The 19,353-nt window shown below is 38.1% G+C and overlaps 2 protein-coding genes across 10 annotated transcripts; both read left to right on the top strand.

Moving 5' to 3' along the window:
* Positions 1–10: 10 nt before the first annotated feature.
* Positions 11–19,242, top strand: LOC128455832 (uncharacterized). 6 transcript variants are annotated; one of them, XM_053439734.1, is made up of 15 exons: positions 11–256; positions 961–1,065; positions 1,171–1,304; positions 1,434–1,465; positions 1,548–1,633; positions 2,409–2,479; positions 2,581–2,630; positions 2,719–2,798; positions 16,321–16,340; positions 16,743–16,816; positions 16,906–16,973; positions 17,469–17,604; positions 17,949–18,284; positions 18,365–18,436; positions 18,859–19,242. In XM_053439734.1, exons 1-15 carry the CDS (start codon positions 146–148, stop codon positions 18,933–18,935), a joined length of 1,452 nt encoding a protein of 483 aa, XP_053295709.1. In that variant the 5' UTR covers positions 11–145; the 3' UTR covers positions 18,936–19,242. The 6 variants fall into 6 exon arrangements, with proteins under 6 accessions (XP_053295709.1, XP_053295708.1, XP_053295706.1 ...); XM_053439733.1 differs by lacking the exon at positions 16,321–16,340 and adding an exon at positions 2,902–2,921; XM_053439735.1 differs by lacking the exons at positions 11–256; positions 961–1,065; positions 1,171–1,304; ... (3 more) ...; positions 2,581–2,630; positions 2,719–2,798 and adding exons at positions 8,918–8,950; positions 9,307–9,527; positions 10,482–10,512; ... (3 more) ...; positions 14,017–14,145; positions 15,813–15,904.
* On the top strand, positions 4,143–8,178 carry LOC128455835 (histone H3.v1). 4 transcript variants are annotated; one of them, XM_053439741.1, is made up of 7 exons: positions 4,143–4,287; positions 4,372–4,436; positions 4,956–5,052; positions 5,545–5,622; positions 6,139–6,474; positions 6,555–6,626; positions 7,495–8,178. In XM_053439741.1, the coding sequence occupies exons 3-7, from the start codon at positions 4,980–4,982 to the stop codon at positions 7,569–7,571; spliced, it is 636 nt and encodes a 211-aa protein (XP_053295716.1). In that variant the 5' UTR covers positions 4,143–4,287; positions 4,372–4,436; positions 4,956–4,979; the 3' UTR covers positions 7,572–8,178. The 4 variants fall into 4 exon arrangements, with proteins under 4 accessions (XP_053295716.1, XP_053295715.1, XP_053295718.1 ...); XM_053439740.1 differs by having other exon boundaries at positions 4,902–5,052; XM_053439743.1 differs by lacking the exon at positions 5,545–5,622.
* Positions 19,243–19,353: the final 111 nt, after the last annotated feature.

Below are 19,353 nucleotides of genomic sequence, written 5' to 3'. Positions count from 1 at the left end.
GCAACCCGCCTCCAAAAATAAAGGCAGCGAAGGATCACAGCAGGAAGTGTCTGCCGAACCCTGCAGCTTGGATAACTGTATAATTATAATTATAATTATAATAATACTTCTACTAATAATAATAATAATAATCTTCTGAGGAGAAATGAGTCTGGGTCCTGTCGTGTCCTGTGTCCTCTGCAATCGCTCCGAGGAGACGACGACCACCGGAGCTTTATCCATCAAAGATGAAGTCGCTGCTCATCAGAACTGTTTGGTAACAACTTGCATTTATACAGAAACTTCATTTGACTCCTATCACAGATGAGTTATTACTGTTATCAGAGAAAGAGCTGCAGTTAGACTCGAGTGTGGCCGCAGAGAACGTGAGAAATGAAACCAGAGCTGAGTTCATGTCTGGGCACGAACTCCAGAGTGTGAAGTGTTTGAATCCTCATATTATAAAGGTCAGAGGTCATACGTGTGTTTCACAGCCAAGTCAAGAATTGCTCTTCTACTGTGTTATGATGAGTCTCTACTGCTTTTTCATTTGCAGATTTAAAACTTCTTAGGAATCATTGTCAAATCTTTGGGGATATATGTCAGTGAGATAATTTTTTGTTTTCCTCAATAGACGGTATATCTTCATCAGCCCCAGAAATTCCACACCAGGATTAGCTTAATTATTTTTCCTGATCTTATGGTTGAGTGGTTGTGGATTAAGTGTTAAACACTTTAGAATTCAAACATATTTAATCAGATATTTCTGTTTCATCCAGATTTGATCCTGAGTCATTCACCTGATTCAATGTACTCATTTGATATTGTCCCACATCTCTGCTTTTAATGCACAGGTTTTTACGTTTGTGCTTCATTTAATATGTTTAGCGTTTCTTCATTTAAACACTTAGATACGTGCACGTCTGAATTAAAATGTCATTGCCCGACACATTTCTCCTCGTGCCATTTCTGTTTTCACAGTTGTTTTCCTCTGGTATTTATTGCCGGGACTCCCCTCTGTTTGACGACCTGTTCGGTTTCTCCGTAGAGGATGTGCTGAAGGAGGTCACACGAGGAAGGAAACTGGTAAATCTCACTCACATCTTCACCTCAGAACCAGTCTGACCCACTGACTGTGTGCTTGAGGCTGTTTAGTTTTTTTTACTCTTGCCACTAATTCGTTTCCTTCAGAGATGTCACAAATGTAAGAAAAAGGGCGCCACTGCTGGGTGTGAGGTCAAAAGCTGCAAGAGGTCCTACCACTACCCCTGTGCAGTTCAGGAGGGGGCGAAGGACATTGAAGATCAGGCCAAAGGGAGTTATGGGTCAGTTCAACACATGTTTAACTAGAAAATCCTTCCTGTGTTCTGAAGACGCCTGAACTGCAGGTTACAGGTTTATTTGAATAACTGATAATTTATATTAAACTACATGTATGTGTCTTAATGTACCAGGTTGTACTGCTTCCAACACCAACAGCCACAGAGTAAGAGAGCATCTTTGAATATGTACTCCTTCGGTTTTTCATGTGAACATATTTTTGAAACAAGTGCTTTTCTTTATCCAAGACACACAAAGCAATGGTTTGGTGAAGGGGTTCAACTCCAACTCATCAGAGCCTGGAACCTCCACCAATGGAGCTGGATCAACAAAGGTTTGACTGAGAAAGTATCGGATCCGATACAATGACAGAACACACATCAGTTAAAACCACAAAACACCCCAAAAAAGTGAATGTTCAAAAACTTCCAATTAAAGATAATTTCATACAAGTAGGAGGAAATAGTACTTGTTGGGGACTTTCCCCCGACTTTTTTCGGGGGAAGATTAATACACATTTTGTGTCCTATACGGAATGACTATTACTATTATACTTTACTACTAGTATTTTTGGTTTAATATTTTTTGAACATCGAACATTTTTGATCTATGTACGTTTTAGGTCATGTGTCAGTCCTATAGAATTCAGATAACTCGAATAATGTGTGACGTTATATACTAACTTCCTAGTGACGTTTTCATGACGTAACTTATCCTATAACATCATATGATGGGAAATCATTTTGCAGATTTAGATCTATTATTTGCGGAGATATATTGGAAAAGGTATTTCTCTGACGATATGTGTGTTGACCTTGACCGCTCGACTCCAAATGTTAATCATCTGGAGATACACTCCCAAGTAATATTCAAACCAAGTTTGGTGAAATTCCATACATGGGTCATTGAGGTACTTCGTCCATATACACACACGCCCAGACAGAGGTGAAGATAGAACCCTGTCTGTGCTGCAGAGGATGACTGTTTATTGGTTTTGGTCATTTAATGTAATTATGTCAACATAGATGTCATTGTTAAAATGTCTTTATTTCAGTATTGTACATCAAATCATGCGTCAGACTCTGTTTAATATGTTTATTGTCATCAAGGTTCACTGTCTCACCTGTGAGAAGAAAGAAGGACACATCAGTCTGGATAGTTTGTCTCACGGCGTGGTCATGTGAGTTTATCAAACATCTTCCTCAATTAGTTGATAAGAAGCCTAAATATTTTTGATCTTCTCTCATCTGATCATGTTGTGATAACCGTGTGTGTTTTCAGGTGCTATTGTGACAAACACGCTCTTTCGTCATATCAGAGGAACGGTGATGGTAAGTTCTGCTCGGAGAGTCTCACATCTTCTGTCCTAAGGTGTTTCAGCTTTTAGCCTCACAGCTGAATCGACTTTCTACCTGACAGAGGATTCTACAGCAGCCGGACCGTCGGTTTCCAGCAGCGCCTCCGAATCGCCCTGCGCTCCGACACGATTGCCTGTCAAGGTTCACTCATTATTCACGACCACTTCAAACAAATCTTTTTAATACTGTTTCAATTCCGAATGACTCTGGGATTTTGACCATTCTGCTTTTGTGTTTGACGCAGAGACGGTTGTGTCGAGACGAGTAAGTTTGTCTTAATTTGCATCCCTTAACCTTCAAAGTGTAGAATCTGTAGAATATTCAGATATTATTAAGAGGAGGTTACTGCGATTTAAAATGTGAATTTTAGACCTGAAAAGTCTTAAATATGTATAAGTAAATATTATATACTAGGTCTTAAATGTCCAGTGTGTAAGATTTGGGTGAAAGGGAGCTATGGCAAGAATTGAACAAAAAAATAATCCTTGTGATGTTTTCACTAATCATCTAAAGTGTGGTTTTCTTTACCCTAGAATGGGCCCTTTATATTTAAATACTTTATATTTACATCAGGAGCGGCTCCTCTCAATGGAGGCCACCATATTTTTTAGAGCAGCCCAGACTGGACAAACTAAAGACCTTTTGAGCTTTTATGAAAACTGAAGGCTACCAAAGGTTCTCTCTAATGTTTGGAAAAGAAGGGTGAGGTGAGGGTATTCAGCTGCAACATGCAACTTCACCACTAGATGTCATTAAATTATACACACTGAACCATTAAGTAATTTGCGTTCGTTCATTTAATGCTACTTTTGTTGCCCTTTGAAACATTATTCTCTTCTCAGCTACTGCACTTTATCCTCAATTATTAGTTTAGGTAATTCTGAGCCTCAGATATTTCTTCATATGTGGTTAATTCAAATCAATATGGTAGATACTCCTTAATATGTACAGACTTAATACAGGTAAAAAAGAATAACACTATATTTTTATAGTTAAATGTAGTTTTATTCAATATATTTGATTTGTCAATTTTCCTTTACACTTAAATCCTGCAGTTTCTTGCCACCACAACGTTTGACATGTGATCTCTCTGTTGCAGGCTGGAGGAGAGCCACTCGAAATGTCAAGCTAAAGGACAGACTTTCACAACAACTGAAAATTCTTCAGACTCAGGTGAAGTCATATACGAGAGTGTAACACATGTGTGTGTGTGTGTGTGTGTGTGTGTGTGTTCTTGTGGATCACTCTTGAATCACATACTGATCTATATGATTCCCTGTTTTCTGCAGATATGGATTTGTTTGCCCCTTTAGAGTCAGACATAGATGAAAGTGCCAACTATGTTCCAGAGCAGGAAGTAGGTCGAAGCCTCTGTATTCAATATATTTTATCATCATTCAAGATGTTTATTAATCTGATATGCATCTTCTCTGTCGTTCATTCTTCTCCTCTTCTTCACTGTGCTTCAGTTTGTCAGGTAAGACTGAGACACAACAACAGCTGCTGATTACTTCACCATGCACAGTTTCTCTTTCGGCTGGTCTCTCGGTATGAAAATGACAGTAGAGGATAATTCATTGATGATTCTTCTGCCTTCACAGACAGGACGGTCCCTCACAGTCTCCCTCAGGTAAACCCTCACATTCAGATTATATTACCGACTGTACAACGGAAACAGGTTGCTGAAGACAATTGGTTTGTAAACTCACTGTAGGAAATCACCTGGAGGATGAGAACCGCGGGACAAATACAGATGAAAATGAATCAACCAGGAATTCAGTGAGTTGCTCCGGTGCACAAAGGTTGTTTGTGTTTTGAACAGATATACATTCTCATTTTTTGGTGTTTTCTACATTTGACAGTTTTCCTTATTTCTTTCATTTTTCCACCTTTATTCCTCAATTAGTGCATAAACATAGAAATACAGATAGTATGTAGATATACTACTAGATAGGTAGCAGGACACAGCGTGTGAAGAACGAGAATAACAAATAAATCATGATGGTAATAATAAAATAAACAGAAAACAAATAATGGACAAATACCGGTTTTCCAAATTGATAATTAAGTGCACAATAAGATTTTGTCTTTTGCGTCTTCAAGATCATTTAATCGTCATTTAATTAATCAGCTGCAAGGATAATTTAATCACATAATCTATATACAATATGTTTTCACGTGTGATTGATAATTTGGTTTATATCATCCCCGCTGTGACATGAGATCACGTTTGCTTGGTCTCAGAATGATTCGGAGAGTCTGCTGTTTCCTTTCCGGATGTGCATGTCACCTTCACAGAGTTCGGATCCCACTCCTCCAGCGATGGTAGTGAAATGTACCCAAGTGGTTAAAGAGGAGGAGGAGGAGGAGGAGGAGGAGGGAAAGAAAGATGAAGGTACGTTTTCCTCTTAAAATTTGTATGAAATGCAGTCAAATGATGCATTTTATGGGAATCGTCAAGTATGACTGTATTCTGTGGCTGCACCTTAACAGTTGTCTTAAGACAGTAATTGTTAATTCCTAGATGTATTTAATAGTGTTTATTTTCAAACTACATTATAAAAGGAGTTCTATGGTATTCATTATCTGTATGTGTTTTTAAAGGGTTTAACCTGAGCCAGGCCAATTACTTATAGCAGAAATCCTCACTTCCATTCAGAGTTAGGAGCAAACAGCTGTTAAAATATATTATATAAGTTTTTGTATATTTGATTGATTTGTTGTTTTTTAAATGCACTTGTGCTGGATCAGTCTTTGGTATCGGCCTTCATGCAAAGTCCAGGCATCAGAATCGTGAGCCCGATAGAAAGCTTTCACTTGCTACCATGTGTATATCTCTCTCTCTCTCTCTCTCTCTCTCTCTCTCTCTCTCTCTCTCTCTCTCTAGAGATAGTAGTGAAATGTACCCAAGTGGTTAAAGAGGAGGAGGAGGAGGAGGAGGAGGAGGAGGGAAAGAAAGATGAAGGTACGTTTTCCTCTTAAAATTTGTATGAAATGCAGTCAAATGATGCATTTTATAGGAATCGTCAAGTATGACTGTATTCTGTGGCTGCACCTTAACAGTTGTCTTAAGACAGTAATTGTTAATTCCTAGATGTATTTAATTGTGTTTATTTTCAAACTACATTATAAAAGGAGTTCTATGGTATTCATTATCTGTATGTGTTTTTAAAGGGTTTAACCTGAGCCAGGCCAATTACTTATAGCAGAAATCCTCACTTCCATTCAGAGTTAGGAGCAAACAGCTGTTAAAATATATTATATAAGTTTTTGTATATTTGATTGATTTGTTATTTTTTAAATGCACTTGTGCTGGATCAGTCTTTGGTATCGGCCTTCATGCAAAGTCCAGGCATCAGAATCGTGAGCCCGATAGAAAGCTTTCACTTGCTACCATGTGTATCTATCTCTCTCTCTCTCTCTCTCTCTCTCTCTCTCTCTCTCTCTCTCTCTCTCTCTCTCTCTCTCTCTCATATCTCAGGGTCCAGTCCTGATCAACACACCGCTGGACCCTCCGTCCCACAGCAAAGCTCCACTGGTTCCCCTCCCTCTGTTGACCAATCCAAACCCCTCAGTCCTCCTGGCTCCCCTCCCTGCACCAGCTCGTCCAGTTCCAAGGCTCCACCTGAACCCATCTGCGTCTCCTCTCCACCGCATCCAGTGGAGCCTCCCTCGGACCCGGAGCCCAGCATCGACTCCCAGAGCTTCTGGAAAAGCTGCAATGCTGCAGGATGCACACAGGCCATTTTCACAGATTTCATTAATGAGATGAATGATATTGCCGGCAGAATTCAGTCAGACCAGGCCAGTGAGGACGGTAAGAGTTCCCGGGACAACCTGGTTTATTTATGTTTTTAACCCTGCAGTATTGGTTAAGACTCTCTCTTCTTTCCACAGATTGCAATCATGCGCTGAAAGTGATGGCGGCTTCTGGGAAGCTGGAGGAGATTGTGGCCAAGCAGCAGACAGGTGAGGTGGACTTTTTAACATTGTTACTCTAGAGACAGTGAGGCTGGTACCTTCTGGCCCTCACATGTAAACACTTACAGACTGATGGAAGCTGAAGTTGTGTAAAGATTACAGACCTGAAAATCTAAAGTTGAGACTGCGTGCTATGGTCATGTCCTATGTGTTGGCGCCCCCTTCAGGCCAGTGTTTTGGTTTGTTTTATGGGATATTGTCTGAGGTAAAAGAGCCTTTGCACTAATTTTCTTAAATATGCTTGATTTGTTTCATCAAGAGCCATGAATTATTCCTGGGAAAACAGTGAAAATAGCAAAAAATGTCAATGTTAAAGATATTGAAAAGAAAATTCCAGGATCGGACGACTGATCCAGATCCCCACCTAACTGAAATCGGTTCTTTCCGGACCCATGCCGGCTCTTCCCGCCTCCATCCAGTAGTTTGTGCTAATCTTGCTCGATGGAAAATGGACAGGGATGAAAACTGGGCTAACAATGGGCAGCACACAGAGTTGTAATGATGAGACAATTATTCGATTAGAATCTGGAAAATTAAAACCCTAACCCTAACCATAAACTATTTTGATAATTGATGAGCTGTTTAAAAAAAAAATCATCAGACTACTAGAATATGAACGTAATTAAAATGTGTTACTACCAGCTCTGGGAAGTTGTGCTGCTAAAATATGGGACCAGCTAACAGCCGTCTCTATAAATAACCACACAGGATTTATTAGCATTGACTCAACGATGTGGCAGAAGAAATTGCATCTGAAATACAACTTGTTTAATAGTAAACAAGGCGTAAAGCACTGATCTACTTTCTTTCTATAAATTCATCAACTTTAATAAATAACAATATATCGTTTTTGCAGAGTTACAACGGAAACAGCAGGAGCTGATGAAGGCAGCAGCCGCCATGCAACATGTCTTCTTAGCACTGAGGAGATGAGGCCGTCCTCTGACTTAAACTTTCCTTCTTTTGCATTTACAATTATGAACTTTGATATTTTTAGAACAAATTATGAACTGCATTTTATATAGTTTTATTGATTTTCCTTAAAAAAAATTGTATATTTTTTTTTTTTTGTTGATAAACCATTTGAGGTCAGTATATACTATAGTTAAACTGACCCACAATAATTATTTTGATCATGACTGGATTTTAATTCTGTATTGGGTTATATGTAGATCTGTGTATTTGTGAATATCTCACAACCTGGTTCCAAAAGGGACTTGTATATACATCCCTCATTTATACAACTTAAACCAAGCTAGATTCAATAATGTGGCAGTTAACAGCCGCGTTTTTAGCTTTGTTTGTGTTAATTTTCTGTATCTAGTTTGCACAGTTGAATCCAGTTTTCTGGTTTGATGGCATGAGGGATGAAAGAGGAATTTGTCTTAAGTCTGGTACAAATTTCTTCTTAAAACTGTTACAGACTTAAACTGATAATGATATTGTTAAAGTGAAATATGCTGGTGTGTGAACGTTTGTGCCAATTTTGTCGGCATTCCCTCAACTTGAACTTAACGATAAATAAATAAGATGCTAAATATCTCAGCTTGAGTTTATTGCATGAATTTTAGAATTTCCTTATTAAAACCATTCAGAGAAAGAAAATATTCAAGGAAAATCTACAACTGAGGAGAATCTAACTGTACAGGTCTGAACTGTTCATTGTGTATTGATAATATTGTGTTATTATTATTATTATTGTTGGTCTGTTCCGCCTCTAAGCCATTGGCCAGCAACGGACATGGAAATTAGTGATTGACAGGCTTGCCTACCAACTAGTATCAGACTGATGACGTCCGGTCAGAGAGAGATGCAAGCTCATAGGCTAGCCGTGACAACGGCACACACCATGGTGTTTTGTTACCTTTTTTTTTTACAGGGTTACGTGACTAAAATAACGCCAGAACCTGCTAAACCCCCATGCAGGCGATGGAACATATGTATTGCTTTATGTAATTGTTATTTTGATTCTGATTGAAACCTTGGAAATTAGGTAGTGAAATTTGAAAACATTTAGTGTTTTATAGATATCTAGATTAGGAAACATGCCCGGATAAACCGGGACGTCTGGTCATTTAGCTTAGCCTTTAGACGTATCTAAAGAGGAGACAATGTAAGAAACAAAGTGTATATTTTTACTCTGCAAATTAGCAATGATTCTCATCTACTATTCGAAACGATCGTACAGATGTTGCTCCGTCAAAAATGTCGCGGGGTGGCGCTGCAGATGTTGTGTGGGGTTAACTCTACCGACTGAGAATGCAAACGAGTGAGAGTGCATTTTTCGCCCGCAGGTCACTCATCATTGAAAAGTAGGTAAATCGTTTATCGCTAACTACTAATGCCACTTAAAGCAAAACTCAGTTCTAATTCTATGAATGATTAATCAATGCGACAGTCTGCATGTATTTGATTATTCAAGTTCTATTTCTTCCTCTGTGACGGTGGTTTGAAGACCAACATTAGTCAGTAGTAACTGTTAAAGCTAAATGCACACACTAAGCTAACACATAAAGTAACATTAAAGTAACCCCTGTAACTGTCTGCTAAACCTGCCAGTTTATTCAGATTGTTTCATTTGTTATTTGGGTTGGGTTCATTTTGTTCTCAGTGTTCAAGTATGTATTGTGTTACTTAAGTTAGTAATTTGTTGTCTTTTTAAACGTAGCGACTCCCCTCGAATATGTGCCTGTAGTTTTAAGAGGCGGACCGTTTTAACAAACACACCGAATACCTCGCTTCCGGTCCGAGGCAGAGCTAAAACACCGGCCGTACAGCTGCGTCTCAAGGATGGTAGCAGCAGTAACGACAGGACGCCAGCTGTACGGCAATTCCCAACCTTACGGAACTAACGATCATAGTTGAACACCCCTCGCCGGGCGGAACGAGGTAAGGAAGCTTTTTTTATTGAAACGGTCCGCTCCGTAAAACTACAGGCACTTATGTGAGGGGAGTCGCTACGTTTCAAAAGACAACTAAAAAAATCACTAACTTAAATAACACAACACTAACTTGAACATACAGAACAAAATAAACACAACCCAAATCACAAATGAAACAATCTGCATAAACTGGCAGGTTTAGCAGACAGTTACAACCCCAGATTGTTTTCAAGTAAGATGAGGGGTCACGTCCAACAAGGGTTAGTTTAGATTTGCTATATAGGGTAAGTTATATTCAGTAATACTATATTATGGTATCATATACAGTCTGATAGCTTAAAAGTTGCCAATACAGTCAATTCAAGAGCATACAAAAGCCAAGACATCAAACGTTCAGTAATGTAAGTTATATATCAGTCCAGAACTGCTAATATCAGGACACATCTATAATATGTAAATATATATTTTTTTATGTGATTTTGGTTTAATGACTGTTGGAACAACTGACCTCCATTCAAAGTTCAGGCCACACATTTTGTTGTATTGACTAGCAGAAGTAATATGTCTGCAAAGTCCAGGAAGAATCTTAGAGGCAAGGATTCTCACACAGGGATGTTCTTTTACTCAAATAACGATGGCTGTCCTCGATCTAAAATATACTTTATTAATAGTAATAATAATAATAATGATGATGAAAATCAACAAATGTGGAAAAACATGGTCTCCATATGCAATTGTTTACGAGTAGTTAGTTAAATCAAATGCTTATCATAAAATTCTTAAAGAACTAGGGTAATATTCTGTAATGCTCCTGGACATAGTTTTCCACTCACAGATAAGCCAAACCTGCGGTAATATGGTCCTGTCTCCTGTTCACTATTTGCAGCTGCAAATTGTTAATAAGTGTTAATTAGTTCATAGATGTTTTATAGCAACCTATGTTTTGTCTGTTTTCCCTCAGATATCAATATCTTCCTTTGCACACCAAGAAGGTAATATTATTCTGACAATCTTGACAAACTGTTCACTCCTGACCAATTGATCACTAATAGGAGGACACTATAGTTATTAAAAGACCAATTTATTATAAGATAACATGGCCTCTGATGGATGAACTCTAATATTTTTTTCTCTTTTCCCTTTCAGTTGAAATGCCAGGCTCGACTATTAAAACATGCATATCTTGCAGGCAGCAAATAGGTGTTGCCTGCAAGATATGCAAACTTTGTGGAGCCCGACAACCAATGAAAAAAGCTTTACAAAAAGCAAAGGAAAAAGCCAGCAAGCAATGGGTGGCAAAGTTAAAAAAAGGAGGTAATACTTCCAAGTTAGTCGATGCTGCCCGGGTTCTGGTAAGCTCTTCACTACCTGTAGCCTGCTGACTCTTCACACTAGCTACAATGAATGTACAATAGTAATAGTTATCATAATTATTATAATACATTTAATTTGTATAGCACTTATAGGTAACATTATAGCAGTTAAAAGACACTTATTACATAAATAAATCACAGATTAAAATAAAAAGGTATAGAGATTAACTTTAGATGTCTTTGTGAAGTGCTATATTTCTTCTACGAAAACAGTGTAAATACAAAGAAGTAAGAAATTCAGGTGACATATATGACAAACATTCATGCTCAAATCAGACAATCGTACAATACAACATATACAATTGATAGTCATTGTTTTTTCTACCCTCCTAAGGTCATAGCCCCATTTCTTACTAAATTTACTGCCCAGAAAATTGGCACAAAAACTTCAAATATCTCGCTTTGATAGTTCAAAGGCCAAACTGTATGACCACTAGACCAGAATTTGGGGAAAGAGTAAACAGGGAGTAATACATTTTTTAAGTCGCTCTCTGATTTCCATCAAACTAAACTTTGTACTATAATAGCAAGGATGTCTGTAAAGTTTAAAGTCATTTTGCTTTACTCTGACAAAATTTGGATACCACCAAACTAGTTTTTCCTACTCCTTCTAAGCAAACTGGACTCTCAATGAACTTTGTTTGGCATCTTTTTAATGCTATAAGGTGGACAGGTTATAGGCCATGCTGTTTGACCAGATCAGGGCCATGGTCAATTGGAACAATAAGGATATGGAGCTACTGACAAAATAATGCTTTTTTGGTTTTAATAGTCAATCCATATTGATTATGTTCCCGATTTGTTTTCAGGTTCACAAATTCAAGATGGCAGGGCTGCACCCTATTCTTCTTTTTGGGACCAATAAGAGGGGCTCTGTGTCCTGTGACTACCTCAATGGCCTGGAGGTAGTCAAAGACACGGAAAACGCTTCGGTGGTAGCAGTACGCTCACTGTATAAAAGCCTCTTGTCAGGTTAGTCCACAAAATGTTTTGTTTGTGCTAGTGTAATCTTTATTAAATATTTTTGGTTACAATTCATGATCTCACACCACCAACTCTGGGGGGATGCAGTCTACAGTGAGCTTTGAACCCTCATCAAATCATTACACATTTTGTGATCAGAAACCATATTAGAAGAAAACCGCAACCCCTTGGACCAGATATATAGAATTACAGAGTTATCATCCAAATATGTTTATTTCTTTTAAATCTTTCTCTCTTTGAATTTACAAAGTCATCCTTGGTGTATGGCCATTATTAATAAGCATACAATACTGGCAGCAACTCCAGCGTTTAACCTGAAAATCAAATTGTAAATATTCTTGTGCAATATTTGTATTCTGCCTTCGTTTTATCAACAATGTTGTTCATGACTTCATGCTGCCTTATCCATCCGCTGCACTTTCTCCACAAATTGTCCAAGCTATCCAAATTCCAGAGTTAAATTTGCAAAACAATTTTTGTAGCTTTATTTTTACATATGCAGTCCATAAACATGTGATTAGGAACCTTTTAAGATTATAAAAATGTTACTCCCTTAACTTCTGGCTCATTATATTTTTTAATAAGCACCAATTAGATCCTAAACATATAAGCTGAATACGCTTTAGCATTTATTCTTGACCTAGCTCCTGTGCTGCTGACTATGTCCTTCACAGGCTCTACTACGCTAAGATTGCCACTGTGTATCAGGAGATGTTTAATAACGTGAGATGAAGTACAACTTTGAAATTTATAAATGTGGAATTAAAAAGTAGAATAGTCACAATAATCAGAATTAAAAGTTGACAGTTTTTTTTAGGTCACCAGACTTCCATATCACATTATTTCAGTTGAGAACTACCTTAAGATAACATTTTGGCTATATATCGGTAAGGCCAACCCAGCCACAGACGACACAGTCGTTCTACCAAATGTAGCTCAGTATGGTTTTATGAGACCTCACTGGCAGCTATGTAATGTCTATCTAGGCATTTATAATGAATGTCTAATAATGCCAGAAATGTTGTGAAATGAGACAGTATAATTAATTGTTCTTGTGTAATGTACAGGATCAAGATAGATTAACACTCACAAATAGGTAATATCGAGATACTTACCTTTTCTCACACTTTTTCAGTACTTGATAAAGCCTATTATTATAATTGTCATTAAATTGAGTGCCCTTATACAACAGTATGGCATAATACAGCTACATATTCCATGACATGTGCAGAAGACATGCATGGTGTCAACATTTAATCATGACCTATGATAACTCTTTTTCAAACAGTGATAGTTAGGAGAGAGAAGGCCAACAATTTAACTCCGGTGGATCCAGAGAGACCGAGGGAACTGGCTGAATCCCCTCTTCATCGGGTAGCCAAGGAGGAGGAAGACGAAAAAACATTCAGCCTCTTCTTGACAGCTTGTGGTAAGAAGGGCCACATGATCATTTATTTGCCATAAGATGAGAAGATGTTTGTCTGTGCTTACCTCTGAACCTATGAAGGACACAAGAAATATGTACATAGCTCATCGCCTTGCTTGTGCCCATTGTTTGCCAGATTTGTTTCTTGGGAAGGGTTTGGGCGGTTGTGGTTTCAATGGATATGTCTCTGTCATCCTCCTAAAAACACATGTAAGAGTCTATCAAACCAGCAAAGTTGTCAGATGGTTGGTTGCACCAAAATAACCGTAATTCTGTTTTCAATATTTGTGTATGTGTTGCCTATGCTGGAAATAAGTTTTATGTGCACAACATGACAGACTACAAAAACAGAGGAACTTGCCAAGATAATCAATGCTTGAGTCTTTCTTTGGTTTACACTGTGCACAATGAGTTAGGCCAGGTGATGGTGACTTTTATCTGAGATGGTTTTTGGCCAGCTTAAGTCTCCCAGATTTTAGGATTGTAATATAATGTTCATGCAAATTGGCCACTTTGGTGTTCCATTGATAAAATGTGCACTTTGAGATTGTGGACCATCCAATAATCAGGCACTCTTCAAAATTGATTTTTCATTATGTTTACAAGTCTAATCTTACTAACATTCAAGTTAGTTTCAATAGACATCCTGGAATACATTCAAAAGTATTTACGTTGTCATTTGTGTTTATTCTCTTTTGCCAACTGTACATTAGACCCTGCACCTACAGCTCCTGCCACAGCCCCATCCACCTCCCATTCGCCTCCTGGACAGAGTTACCCATCCTCCTCTCCCAGTCTCCCACTCTTCAACTCCAAAGAGAGCTGTCAACCAAAATACCCAGGTAAGACCCTGCAAATAAAAAATCTATATTTATAAATAAAGTATATTTACCACATATTTTCATTTAATATTTGGACTTTTACCACAGTTCAAACAAGTTTCATACAATTTTGAGTTCATCAAAGGGATCATCATGATAAATCTGACTCCAGTTTTAGAGAAAACTTAGGCCATGACACCACAAGACGCTTGGACACAATGTGTATCACTGTCCTTTTTCATTTAGACTGTTCTTACTAGCATATAATGGGAAATGTCACCGTTAAATATCATATTAAAATGTCTTTACCTTATATTACTTTTTTCTCTTTACCAGAGTTGTGTTGAGATCTTTGGTCAGAGTTTTTGCTACTTTGACCATCTCATCAAGATGAGTCTCTACATCATCTTCTGATGACATACTGCCTAAATAATACAGATTAAACATGTTAAAGCCACTATATATGATAGGGCCACAGTAGCCAGGGTTCCGTAGATCTTGAATACAACGTGTTTTGTCTTTGATATCGAAACATTAAGCTAGTGAGACATACAGGAAAGAAATAATTGACAAACTATTGTAATTATTCCACAGATTCCTTCAAACACGCAATAATAAACAACAACCGTTTCCTTATGCATTGTCCCCCCCTTGCTTAAACTTCGCGTAAGTTTATGGTAACTTTTGAAGCTGTGTATATATATATATATATATATATATGTATATAGAACTACTTAACAGAGACTTAGTATTCCACTGAAATTGGGGTCACAGGTCCAACAGGGAGACGGACAAATAAAAACCACGTTTATTACGTAAGTATTAGAATTTGCGATATAAATAAATTCGAGGACTTACCCAGGCAGGGGGCAAAGGAGAATGACGCAACGTCTGGCGCACTGATCGTGTTACGTAAGTGAAGTGAAAATTACAAAAACTAACGTCATGATATTAAATAATCGATTAGGTAAGGACTAGTTAGTTAGTAGGCTATTTTATGTGGAAGTTGGTGTGTGGTTATTAAGTGGTTATGTACTGCGGAACGAGGAATTGACGAGGGGAGGAAAATAAACAGGCATTTTGTCCGGATTCAATACACATCTTGTGTGTCTTTCTTCTACTGATGCATTGCACTATATGGATAAATAGTAACGCGGGCAATTTACAAAGTATTCCGGTTTGACGGCAAGGAGCGACAAACGCGTCCATAGCAACCACCTTAGATACGACAGAAACTTGAAAAATCTTCGTAATAACTAACAAATCAAACATCAAAAAACGCATTTTTATTAAGAAACATTGCTAAAATATAGCGTTTTCCACCAAGAATACGAAAATTTGTACATAACTTTTCGTAAGAGATCTCACGAACTGCTTCATGAGACCACATTGGTGCAGTTCAGGAGGGGGCGAAGGACATTGAAGATCAGGTCAAAGGGAGTTATGGGTCAGTTCAACACATGTTTAACTAGATAATCCTTCCTGTGTTCTGAAGACACCTGAACTGCTACAAGTTTATTTGAATAACTGATCATTTACGTTCAATTACATGTATGTGTTTTTATGCACCGGGTTGTACTGCTTCCAACACCAACAGCCACAGAGTAAGAGAACATCTTTGAATTTGTACTCCTTCGGTTTTTAATGTGAATTTTTTTTTTTGACACAAGTGTTTTTCTTTATCCCAGACACACAATGCAATGGTTTGGTGAAGGGGTTCAACTCCAACTCAACAGAACCTGGAACCTCCACCAATCCCCATGGAGCTGGATCAACTAAGGTTTGACTGAGAAAGTAACGGATCCGATACAATGACAGAACACACATCAGTTAAAACCACAAAACACCAAAAAAATGAAATGTTCAAAGACTTCCAAATAAAGATAATTTCATACAAGTAGGAGGAAATAGTACATTTTTTAGGGACTATTTTCAGGGAGGATTAGTGCACATTTTGTGTCTTACAGGGAATGACTATTACTACTAAACTATACTACTAGTATTTTGGGTAAAACAGGGAAAACTTCTTTTTTTTTATCCATGTAAGATGTTTGATCTATGTAAGTTTTAGGACATGTGTCAGTCCTGTAGAATTCACACATTATTCACGATCACTTCAAATAAATCTTTTTAATACTGTTTCAATTCCGAATGACTCTGACGATTTTAACCACTCTGCTTTTGTGTTTGACGCAGAGACGGTTGTGTCGAGACGAGTAAGTTTGTCACAATTTGCTTCCCTGAACCTTCAAGGTGTAGAATCTGTAGAATCTCCTGATTTCAGATATTATTAAGAGGAGGTTTCTGTGATTTAAAATGTAATAACCTGAATTTTAGGCCTGAAAAGTCTTAAATATGTATAAATAAATATTATGTACTCAGTCATAAAGGACCAGTGTGTAAGATTTAGGTGAAAGGGATGTATTGGCAAGAATTGAACATAAAATAATCCTTGTGATTGTTTGTACAAACTTAATACAGGTAAAAAAGAATGACACTATATTTTTATAGTTAAATGTAGTTTTATGCAATATATTTGATTTGTCAATTTTCCTTTAAACTTAAATCCTGCAGTTTCTTGCCACCACAACGTTTGACATGTGATCTCTCTGTTGCAGGCTGGAGGAGAGCCCCTCGAAACATCAAGCTAAAGGACAGACTTTCACAACAACTGAAAGTTCTTCAGACCTAGGTGAACTCACATAAGAGAGTGTAACCTGTGTGTGTGTGTGTGCGTGCGCGTGTATCATTCTTGACTATATGTTTCCCTATTTTCTGCAGATATGGATTTGTTTGCCCCTTTAGAGTCAGACATAGATGAAAGTGCCAACTATGTTCCAGAGCAGGAAGTAGGTCGAAGCCTCTGTATTCATTATATTTTATCACTAATATCATCATTCGAGATGTTTAATAAGCTGATATGCATCTTCCTCTCATGAATTCAGTGAGTTGCTCCGGTGCACAAAGGTTGTTTGTGTTTTGAACAGATATACATTCTCATCTTTTGGTGTTTTCTACATTTGACAGTTTTCCTTATTTCTTTCATTTTTCCCCCTTTATTCCCCAATTAGTGCATAAACATAGACATACAGATTGTATGGAGATATACTACAAGATAGGTAGCAGGACACAGCGTGTGAAGAGCGAGAATAATGGACAAATACAAGTTGTCCTAATTTATATAGATAAGATTTAGTCTTTTGCTTCTTTAAAATCATTTGAATGAATCAGCTGCAGGGATTATTTAATCCCAAAATCTACATACAATATGATTTCACGTGTGATTGATAATTTGGTTTATATCATCACCGCTGTGACATGAGATCACGTTTGCTTGGTCTCAGAATGATTCGGAGAGTCTGCAGTTTCCTTTCCTGATGTGCATGTCACCTTCACAGAGTTCGGATCTCACTCCTCCAGCGATGGTAGTGAGCTGTCCCCATCTGGTTAAAGAGGAAGAGGAGGAAAAGAAAGATGAAGGTACGTTTTCCAAAATTTGTATGAAATGCAGTCAAATGATACATTTTATAGGAATCGTCAAGTATGACTGTATTCTGTGGCTGCACCTTAACAGTTATCTTAAGACAGTAATTGTTAATTCTTAGATGTATTTAATTGTGTTTATTTTCAGTTATGATTCTCAAACTACATTATAAAAGGAGTTCTATGGTATTCATTATCTATATGTGTTTTTCAAAGGGTTTAACCTGAGCCAGGCCAAACACAGAAATCATCACTTCCATTCAGAGTTAGGAGCTGTTTTTTTCACTTCCATGCTACCATGTGTTGTACATATGGTGCTCGATCTTTCTCTCATATCTCAGGGTCCAGTCCTGATCAACACACCGCTGGACCCTCCGTCCCACAGCAAAGCTCCACTGGTTCCCCTCCCTCTGTTGACCAATCCAAACCCCTCAGTCCTCCTGGCTCCCCTCCCTGCACCAGCTCGTCCAGTTCCAAGGCTCCACCTGAACCCATCTGCGTCTCCTCTCCACCGCATCCTGTGGAGCCTCCCTCGGACCTGGAGCCCAGCATCGACTCCCAGAGCTTCTGGAAAAGCTGCAATGCTGCAGGATGCACACAGGCCATTTTCACAGATTTCATTAATGAGATGAATGATATTGCCGGCAGAATTCAGTCAGACCAGGCCAGTGAGGACGGTAAGAGTTCCTGAGACAACCTGGTTTATTTATGTTTTTAACCCTGCAGTATTGGTTAAGACTCTCTCTTCTTTCCACAGATTGCAATCATGCGCTGAAAGTGATGGCGGCTTCTGGGAAGCTGGAGGAGATTGTGGCCAAGCAGCAGACAGGTGAGGTCCACTTTTTAACATTGTTACTCTAGAGACAGTGAGGCTGGTACCTTCTGGCCCTCACATGTAAACACTTACAGACTGATGGAAGCTGAAGTTGTGTAAAGATTACAGACCTGAAAATCTAAAGTTGATACTGAAATATCGAAATCTGCACAGTGCTATGGTCGTGACCTATGTTTTGGCGCCCCCTAAAGGCCAGTTTTTTGGTCTGGTCACTACATTTCATTGCAGTTTATTTTATGGGATGTTGTCTGAGGTAAAAGAGCCTTTGTTAGGCCTTAAAACGTCCATTTCAGGACTGGTATGTGTCACTCAGTAAAGCACAGACTTCCCCCCAAGGCCCAACAAACGCTTAATACTCCATTGATCTACTTTCTTTCTATGAATTCAACATTAATAACAATATATTGTTTTTACAGAGTTACAACGGAAACAGCAAGAGCTGATGAAGGCAGCAACCACCATGCAACAGGTCATCTCAGCACTGAGGAGATGAGGCCGTACTTTTTGTACTTGTATATATATTTTTTTTTTTGTTTTGTTTTGTTGATTACCTATTTGAGGAGATTTTACTGTAGAGGTTTCTGGATTATATTTCGGTATTGGGTTTTATGTAGATCTGTGTTTTTGTGAATATCTCACAACCTTTGTTTGTGTTCATTTTTCTGTAACCAGTTTGCACAGTTGAGTCCAGATGTTTGTTCGCATGAAGGATGAAAGAGGAATTTGTCTTTACTCTGGAACAAATTTCTTCTTAAAACTGTTACAGACTTAAACTGATAAATGATATTGTTCAAATGAAATATGCTGGTGTGTGAACGCTGTGCCAATTTTGTAGAAATGCCCTCAACCTGATCTTAAGACATCACATTCAAGAAAAACATCAGACATACTTTGTGAGGTCTCCTTGACCT

This window comes from Pleuronectes platessa, chromosome 14, assembly GCF_947347685.1.
Source record: "Pleuronectes platessa chromosome 14, fPlePla1.1, whole genome shotgun sequence".
NCBI lineage: Eukaryota > Metazoa > Chordata > Actinopteri > Pleuronectiformes > Pleuronectidae > Pleuronectes > Pleuronectes platessa.
This window is presented reverse-complemented; position numbering and strand designations above follow the sequence as displayed.